The sequence below is a fragment of the Grammomys surdaster genome, unplaced genomic scaffold (genome assembly GCF_004785775.1).
Source record: "Grammomys surdaster isolate TR1022 unplaced genomic scaffold, NIH_TR_1.0 690, whole genome shotgun sequence".
NCBI classification, from domain to species: Eukaryota; Metazoa; Chordata; class Mammalia; order Rodentia; family Muridae; genus Grammomys; species Grammomys surdaster.
The window spans coordinates 37,288-46,906 of record NW_021605109.1 but is presented as its reverse complement, the minus strand read 5'-3'; the positions used below and the strand labels follow the sequence as shown (position 1 = coordinate 46,906).

Here is a 9,619-nt window from a genome sequence, read left to right as displayed (position 1 = left end):
AGAGATGAGACACAGTCAGCAGAAACTATCAAACAATGGGACAAAGTTAGAGGGAAGCTAATCAAACAATGTTGCACAAGGGAAACAGGATATCTCAGGAACATTACAGACTGAGCACGCAGCGGCCTTGGGATTGATAATGTCAGTCTTTTCAGGGGAAAAAGCCGAGTTCCAGGAACAGAAACCTTAACTCTTCCAAGGTTCCAGCCTCAGGCCCGGGCTGGCATTGCCAAGCACATTCTTAGACAAAGAAACAGAAGTAGGTTTACTTTGTCCTTTTATCAGGGGCCCTGAGAAAGCCTTAGATAAGCCCAGCTCCCGATGGGGTAGAATTGGAGTGGGGTGGAGACAGAGTCTCTGTGATCAGTGACATTTGCCAGCTGCAATTCATTCTGCCCACTGTCCTCTCGTAAACCAGGTGGACTACACCTTGACGCTCAGCTACCACCATACAGAGTGAGTATACCTGCTGGGGTAGGACTGGTGGCCTTAAGGATGTGGGTGGGTACAACCCTAGACAAGCTGCAGCCAAGGAACCCTATGAGACATAATGCAAAAAAATCCTAAACTTACTTAAAACATTATGAGAAAAAATACTGGAGGTTGTGTTTGTTTGTTTGTTTGTTTGTTTTTTGTAACTCCATTGCATGTTGTTCTGCAAATCTATCTTGAGCCATTGCCTGTCTCACCTGATCTTCAAGAGCACTGAGTACCACCACTTCTCTTTGTGGCCCCATGGCCTAGCTTCCTTCTTATCCTCTTGGAGGGTCAATGGGGATATCTTTGCAAATGTTAGCCTATTCGTTGTCTCTCTCACTTTGACCCACGGCTGTTCCCTCTCCAAGAACATTTTCCTATTCTCCCATCCAGAGCTGCTGCCACGATGAGGCTCGTCCCCATTCTGTGCCTGGTGCTGTTCTTCAGCCTTGGGGTGGCTTTCCGCCAACGCTCCCGTTCCAAGGAGAAGAAGAAGGTTCAAGAGTCCTCTGTGGGTGCCGTGGGGACTCCCAGAAGCAGGGACTTTGCCTTCAGCCTCTACAGGGCCTTGGCTTCTGAAGCCCTTGATCAGAATGTTTTCTTCTCCCCCATGAGTGTGTCTATGAGCTTGGGCATGCTCTCCCTGGGGGCTGGCTTGAAGACTAAGACACAGATCCTGGAGGGCCTGGGCCTCAGCCTCCAGCAAAGCCAAGAGGACAAGCTCCACAAGGACTTTCAACAGTTGTTGCAGAAGTTCAGCCAGTCTAGTGATGGCCTCCAGCTGAGTCTGGGCAGTGCCCTTTTTAAAGACCCAGCAGTACATATCCGGGACAACTTCCTGAGTGCTATGAAGTCGCTGTACATGTCAGACACTTTCTCTACCAACTTCAGGAACCCTGAAAGCGCTAAGAAGCAGATCAATGACTACGTAGCCAAGCAGACCAAGGGCAAGATTGTAGACTTGATCAAGGATCTTGACAGCACCCATGTCATGGTGGTGGTAAATTACATCTTCTTCAAAGGTAAGCCTTGGGCTCCAACTTAAACTTTCTCTCTTTTCTGTTTTCATCACAAGATAGCATTCCCTCTCTGGTAAAAGAACAACCCACCCAAGTGCCAACTGGGTTTCCACCCATGTTAGCAGCCCCATGTTAGACAGAGCCTCCTTATCAGCCTGCCACTGATTTACTAGTCAGGAGCTGGTCTTTGTCATAGCCATCAAGACAAAACAACCCTAACTGTCAAACTCTCTAGAAACAGGATATGGACCTGATCAGGGTTAAGAGGGCAGGAAACACAAGGGGTCAAAGGCTACTGAAAGCAAATGTCTGTAGCCATGCCAAGACACTATGGCCAGGACAGATTACTTTAAAAAATCACTTTACTGGGGCTGACTTACAGTTTCAGAGTCTATGACCATCACAGTAGGAAGCATGGTAGCAAGCAGACAGGCATGGGGCTGAAGCAGTAGTTGAAAGCTAACATCCGATCCACAAACACTCAGGGGAAGTTCTGGTGGGAGCTTTTGGAACTTCCAAGCCCTCTCTCAATGTCATACCAATAAGTGACGACAAGGTCACACCTCCTAATCCTTCCCAAAACAATTTGACCAACCAGGGACTTAGCATCCAAACATATGAGCCTGTGGGTGCCATCTATTCTCATGCAAACCACCACAGCAAGAGTTTGGAAGGACAGGAAACATAAAAAGTTCAGGCTACCCCAGAGTTATGTGGGGATTTAGCCTCTGAGGCCAAGGGGTATGGGTGCTGCTGCTGCTGAGGTTGCTCTGTAGAGACACTCTTTGGATTGTCTCCTCTCTTCAGACACAGCCAAAGGTCTCTCATTTTTACTCAGTTCTCTTTTATTCCTACCCCTTGTTCATCTTTAGCCAAGTGGCAGACTGCCTTCAGTGACACAAACACCCGCCAGATGGATTTCCACGTGACCCCCAAGAAGACCATACAGGTGCCCATGATGAACCGTGAAGATTGGTACTCCTACATCCTGGACCAAAATATTTCCTGCACGGTGGTGGGGATCCCTTACCAAGGCAGTGCCATGGCTCTGTTTATTCTCCCCAGCGAGGGCAAGATGAAGCAGGTGGAGGATGGCCTGGACGAGAGAACGTTGAGGAACTGGCTTAAGATGTTCACAAAGAGGTACTCTCTAGGCCGTTCCAGGGCCACACCCTTCCACCCATGTCAGGGAGACATGCTCCAGGACCTCACAGCGCTGGTGGGAAGGACTCCTCAGGCAGCAAGCTAGCTCCAAACCTAAAGGCTTCCCATGAAGTCTCAGCCCAGGACCTGACCCAGCTCGAGGAATAAGACCCAGAAAGCTGGGGTTCTAGGGTGACACCAGAGAGGGAAGCCCAGGTCTAAGTACAAAGCAAGGGATGAACCTCCAGAAATGGAGGTTCCAATCTGTCAGGCTGCAGAGAGTGGGTGCTAAGGACATGTCAGCAAACTCATGGTGTCTAAGAACGCCCCCTCCCCTTAATCTTTCCAGACGCTTAGATCTTTACCTTCCCAAGTTCTCCATTGAGGGGACCTATAAACTGGAAAAAATCCTCCCCAAACTGGGCATCCAGGACATCTTCACCACTCATGCTGACTTGTCTGGCATTACTGACCACACCAATATCAAGCTGTCTGAGGTGAGTCTAGAAGCTCCTGAGCACCTGATTTCAGAAATTACCATCCCACCCCATCCCACCCCAACTCACCCTATCCCAACTCACCTCACCCACTCCTCCCCACCCTACCCTACCCTATTCCCCCCCGCCCCCCCCCCCCCCCCCCATCCCCTCCCATGCCACTCCCTCTACAACCCAACCCCCCCCCCCCCCCCCCCATCCCTTCCCTCCCCTCCCCCTCCCTTCCCTCCCATCCCACCCCATCCTATCCTGTACCATTTCAGAGAGTACCCCATTATATTTTACCCCAGTCATCTCATAGTCTTCATTCCTTACAATCCCAGCCCTCCCCTCCCCTCCCTTCCCCACCCCACCCCGTCATATACTGTTCTAATTATCCATCTTGTTCTAGCTTCTCCCATCACCGTTGATTCTGGTCCATCCCAGCTCACCTCATTCCATTCTGTTTCACCCCAGCTCCTTCCACTCTGTCCCATTAGGATTCTTTTCCCCCAGATACTCAAAGATGTTCCTTTGTGTCTTGTTCTTCTTACAATAAGGAACCTGTATTTGTTATCCAGCCTTGGAGGAATCTGTGCCTGTCTGAATGCTGTCTTGTGAATCTCTCTCTCTCTCTCTCTCTCTCTCTCTCTCTCTCTCTCTCTCTCTCTCTCTCTCTGTGTGTGTGTGTGTGTGTGTGTGTGTATGTGTGTGTGTCCCTGACAAAAAGCTTTCTCTGTATTTATTGACAACACACACACACACACACACACACACACACACACACAAATAACACACAGAGACAGAATGGGATACTTCACAAAAATCTTTAACAGTGTTTTACAAGGGATTAAGTCACTGATTCCAACTGACCCAGTCATCAAACAATACTACAAATATCATTATCTATAAACTGATAACCACGAGTGGATTTCATTTTAGAGGATTACTTTCAATGTCTGTAGTTGCTGTTTTCAGCAAATGATACACATGCATTGTTCTAGATCAGGGATGTGGAAGAGTACATAATTTAAGGTTGCATGGGAAACCCAAGGCGGGTAAGATTAATTATTCCATTTTTGTCTTAAAATCAGATTACACAAACAGGCTGAGTACACTCAGCAGGTAGGATAGCAGTCTGACGTGACCTCTGGGTGTATGATTTAATTCTGGCTGTGAGGTTGAACAAAAGTTCCATCTTCTTAGAATATAAGTAATACTTTTATCATGATGCATCACCACAACCCAGCCCTGCTGTCTGCCTGCAGATGGTGCACAAATCCATGGTGGAGGTAGACGAGTCGGGAACCACAGCAGCCGCCGCCACAGGCACGATCTTCACATTCAGATCTGCTCGACCTAGATCTCTGAAGCTAGAATTTACCAGACCCTTTCTGATGGCCGTTATGGATGATACAAATGTCTTTTTCATTGGCAAAGTGATCCAACCCTGAGGTGGGACTCCTTCTGAAACTCACAGGCTCACACAGAGGGAGCCAGGCATATTCTACAGCCCATCCATCTCTTGGTAGCTAGTGATTTTCATTAGATTGACTAATAAGGTGTTAAGATAAGATCAAATCCTGATGGCTGCTTCCTTGATCACAGTTGCACGATGTGCTCTTTCTCTCATCACTCATTGACACTGACCCTAAAGAGGTCTCTTGATTTCTCCAAGGTCCTACTACCATATTTGTGACATAGTCATGCCCAGACCCTCTCTTGCTCAGTCTAGCACTACAAAGCCCTGTAAGAGACTGGTCAGCATAGATAAAGGCCACCAGGAAGCACAGTCATAAATCTGGTCTCCAACCTATCAGCACCAACTATCAGTTCATCATGGTTGAGAAAGGACACTGGACTGAAGTTCTGAAATGGCGCTAATAGCTACGTAACATGGGAATGAAAATGTTCCCCTCTGGGCCTGTGTTTCTTGTATATCCAATGAATGATCAGAACAAGAAACCCATTCAAAGACCTATGAGATTGTTACACAGGGGTTGGCTGCTCTATCCCAGCCATGGTTGATGTAAGAACTCAGTTTGGTAGCATACTTGAGCAATCAGAGTAAAAGTGTCTCACCACGAACAAAGGTATCAAATCACAAACCTGGCTGGCTACGGTGGGATGATAGAGGTCTGTTGTAAACAGTAGAATGTAGATTGCAGACTGGCCTGCTGATTTCCACCTTGACAATAGCAATAAAGCATTTTGCAAAGACTGGGTCTCCTTGTCCTTAATGGAGATAGCCCTGGGGATAGGGACACTCAGTGTTCCAAAGTTGGTAGGTATTTCTTTGATCAAAGAACTCATGAGGCATGCCACCATCATTTCTGTTTGGCTGACAGGGAAAGGGAGGCTTGCTGTGGTGTAGATGGCTTATCCAGTCCCATAGCTTGCACACGTTAGAGCCAGGATTAATGGGCTATTGATTATTCTCTCATCAATGTGATCAATAACCTGATGGGAAGCTACTTAAGAGTTGCTTTCAGCTCATGGCCTGAGGGTATTATTCATCATGGTGAAGAAGACGTAATGTCAGGGGAGGCTCAAAGCTGTGGCAGTGGAAGCGTGAGGCTGTTTGGTCACGTCTGAGTGTATCAGGAAACAGAGGTGGGACAGAAAGCAAGGCTCGGCTATAAACCCAAGGTGCATCCTTCAGATGTCCACTTCTTTCATCTAAATCCCATCTCCCAAAGCTTCCCACAATTCCCAGAACAGCACCGTCAGCTAGGACCAAGCGTTCAGACGCATGTAGGGAACATTTTACATCTACAGCATAACGGATGGTGGGGGGTATGAGCCCACAGCTGCCCTCAGCTTTGGGTTCTGCTGAGGAGGCAGAATGAAGGCAGAGTACAGGTGAGTCTGAGTCTCAGCACCCTGAATTGACTTGAATGAGTTCCCTCCTGTCCTCTGTCAAAGACGGAATACAGCACATTAAAGGGCAGGTGAGTAAATGGCTGAGTAACTCTTTCACTGTACCTTGGTCAGTTGCCCCCAGAGCAGAGCATCTGCCCACCTGACTCTGCACATCAATCTCATGAAGCCATGCTCAGTGCTCTGATCCCTGGATGATACTGAAAAGGGGTATCCACTGGAAATAACGAGGTGTGTGATCATCAGGGTGAGAGAGAGGGGGAAGTCCAACAATGGCTGTCTCACAATGGAGAGGCTGAGGATCTAGTAGTTGTTCAGTCTACAAGGCTGTATGTCTCTGCAGTCCCAATCTGGTATTGCAGGCCTGGAGGACTCAGGAGATCAGAGAACAGCTTCTTAGTCTACATTGGAATCCAGAAGAAGTCCTGATATGGGTGAAGGAAGGCTGTAGGTACAGCGGAGATACACTTACCAGTGAGAACAAGGGAAGGCAGAGTTCCCTTCTTCCGTGTCCTTTTATCTGGGCTGCCACCAGTGGCTTGGATTTAGGGTGGGTCTTCTTGCTTCAGGCAGTCTCACCAATTAAAGTTATAACAGGAATAGCTGGCAACTTGGGGCTCAGATGTTTCCAATTGTGGTTAATTTGACAACCATATTATCAAATAGGTTAGCTATCACAGAAGGCCAAAACCTTAATTAAAAAAAGAAAGATTTGGTGTGTGTGTGTGTGTGTGTGTGTGTGTGTGTGTGTGTGTGTGTAAGTGCCTGAAGAAGCCAGTAAAGGGCATCACATCTCTGGGAGTTGAGGTTTCAGGAAGGTGTGAGCCACTGTCTTGGCTTCTTGGCCCTCTGGAAGAACAGAAAGTGCTCTTTAGTCACTGAGTGAGCCATTGGTCCAGCTCCTTAAGAAGCCTTAAGATTTGACTGCCTTCTACAGTACGAAGAACTTTTACATGACAGTCTCTGCTGGGCACTTTTCACTTGGGTAGTGAGGAATAAATGCATTTGCAAATTGGTCTCTCACTGTCCGTGCTTCACACTAAGAAATAGTCAGTGACAGTGAAGGCTCAGACTCTGGAGTCTGGTATATGTCCTGGCTCGAAGCAGTGCAGGTGGCTATGAGCAGATTCAGACATCTTGTCTGCAACTGTACTGAATGAGTGATTGTCCACAATCAGGCCCTCCCGTGGGGTCATCCCACCCCCTCATCCCTTTCTCTTGCATAATGTCTAGTCTTTCTTGGGACATTGTGTCTATCCCTGTTTGCCCAGTCTGTTGGAGGTCACAGAGGAGTCCTATCTAAAGGTCATGTATGAGACCAAGGTCCAGTGCTTCTGAACATTCACTCAGCAAACAGACACATAGCAGCCACTGTGAATGAGTGGTAAAGGAGCCAGTGCGTGGGAACTCTATTGCATATTACATGTCAGTGTTGTCTTAGAACTTCCTAGAAGCTTTTGAACTCAGTTCAAGGATCACATGATCCTGGGATGTTGAAAATAGCATCTCAGAGAGAGGACCTGAAGGTTTTACTAAAAAGCAACACAGAACTGGCCTTGAAGAAGATGTGACACTTCAGTAGATGGTAAATTTGGAAGAGATACGGGAGTTCCAGACAGAGGGACCAGCTGGAGGTGAGCATGAAACAGACAAGGTGTGGAGAAAGAAGGAAGACCAAAGGCTGGTCAGGATCCATGTGGGGAAACATGAAGAAAAACACAGGAAAAGGGAGTGGCAGTCCTGGCCTCTTGGGAACAAGAGCCTTGGACACATGACCAGAGTTTTTCTAATGTTTCTCAAATAACTAACACTATAGTATGACAATGTCCCTTGAACTCTTCCTGTCCTTCATTACCAGTCTGCACATCAGCTGAGATGTCCACGTGGCCCGCTAGGGGGCTCTCATCTTTCTTCTCTAAGGCTCCATCAGTCCCTCGCTCACTGAGGAAGTGTTGTGTAGGGCTTCTGTACATACAGCAGCTGGTCCCCTGAGACACCTTAGCCTCTTAGGACAGCCATGACACCTACATGTGTGCCCATGGACACCCGTATATGTATACTCTCTCCCCACACACTTGCATATACACAAATATAAACAAATGAAACAAATAAGTAAATAAACAACCATACATCTTCCTGGCTCAAGCCCAGGAATTAGGAGATGAATGGCCAGGGCCCTAAAGATCTCCCTTGAGATTTGGATCTGCCCATGGTTCTTACTGTACTAGAGCTATGCAATCAGCTTCTGCCGCCACCCAACCACTCAGTCCTAAGGGACACCACAACCCGACCATCCATGTGGTGTTATCCTTCCCTCTCAGTGCCCATGCTAACTCCCAGAACTCTCACAGCGCTCAGTCCCAGAGAGGCTTGGGTTCCTGAAATCACTCCATTTCTTATTCCAAACTGTGTCTCACTGTGGAGACACAGTGTCCAGCCGGCTTTACAGCTACTCACCCAGTACACCATGACATAACCGGGCAGGCCACACACCAAAACCCAAGTGAATCCTCTGTGCTTCAGCATGCTTGAACATCTCAAGCTCTGAAGATTCTCAGGCCTCACATCGATGCCGAGCTCTCCCTGCTGGCCCGTGATCTGACCACGTGCAGGGCCTTGCGTGAACTCTATGAACTTTGGACAGCTCTAACTTGAGCATGTGCCTTGACTTTTGAGATGCCTTTTGTAGGGTCTCAGATTGGAAACTGAGACAGCTTGTCCTTTGGGCTAAGAGATGGATTAGAAGAGTTATTAATGCCATAGACACAGCATGGTGGAGGCTCTGAAGAAAGTCCAGTCTCAGGGGACAAAGTGAGTGTCCCCTCTTACGGGTTTCAGGAAGCATAGGGAGATCTCATGCCATGGGGTTGAAGAGTAACCCTGCAGCCAGATTGTCTGTGGTTCCCTAGACAGGAGGGAAAGGTGCCTCAGGTTCAGTCCTTTAGTTAATGTGTATCCAGTATAGCAGATGTGTTGCCTGCAGCTCCTGATTGCTGGGTGCTTGATGAACTTCCTTTGGGGAAGAGAGAATTGCAGACTCACAAGCAGCCTTTCTAGGTCAGCAGTGGGAATCACAGGTTAGCTATGAGAATCGAGAGAGAAACCACCCATTGTAGGTTAGCACCATCTGATTAGCCCATAGCCCAAACTTGAGCTCTTTGTTTCTGCCAATTCCATCTGTAGGGAGCAGGGATGAGCAAGAAGCACCAGGTGGGATGGTTAGTAAGTGCATATATTCTCCCACAGAAGGGATGTCAGTCACAGAACCACGGGCAAAGATGCTCAGTGTAGTGGGGGTGGTAAGGGCTTGGATGAGTCAGAAGACAGCTGGAAACAAGAGGAAGAAGCCAGGAGGCAGCCTGCTATGTGATACACAGCCACGCTCATCAGTGCCTTACTCACAGGTGATTGCATCCAAGCAAAGTGGACACAGAATCTTCTCTGCAGTGCCTGGGCCAATGCAGAGCTGCTAACTGTATTTAACAAGAGGGTCTAGGCCTTACACCTTATGGACCTACCACCCTGAACATGCCAATCTTCTCTGATATTGGAAGCTAAGCAGGGTTGGGCCTGGGTAGTATTTGAATGAGAGAATGCTCAGGGTAACAAAGAAGCTCTTCTACA

The 9,619-nt window shown here is 47.9% G+C and overlaps 1 protein-coding gene across 1 annotated transcript; it reads left to right on the top strand.

Annotated features, from left to right (window-relative positions):
- The first annotated feature begins 313 nt into the window (after positions 1 to 313).
- LOC114633493 (plasma serine protease inhibitor) lies at positions 314 to 5,335 on the top strand. The gene is made up of 5 exons (XM_028782056.1): positions 314 to 456; positions 871 to 1,499; positions 2,369 to 2,639; positions 2,989 to 3,136; positions 4,384 to 5,335. Exons 2-5 carry the CDS (start codon positions 884 to 886, stop codon positions 4,567 to 4,569), a joined length of 1,221 nt encoding a protein of 406 aa, XP_028637889.1. The 5' UTR covers positions 314 to 456; positions 871 to 883; the 3' UTR covers positions 4,570 to 5,335.
- Positions 5,336 to 9,619: the final 4,284 nt, after the last annotated feature.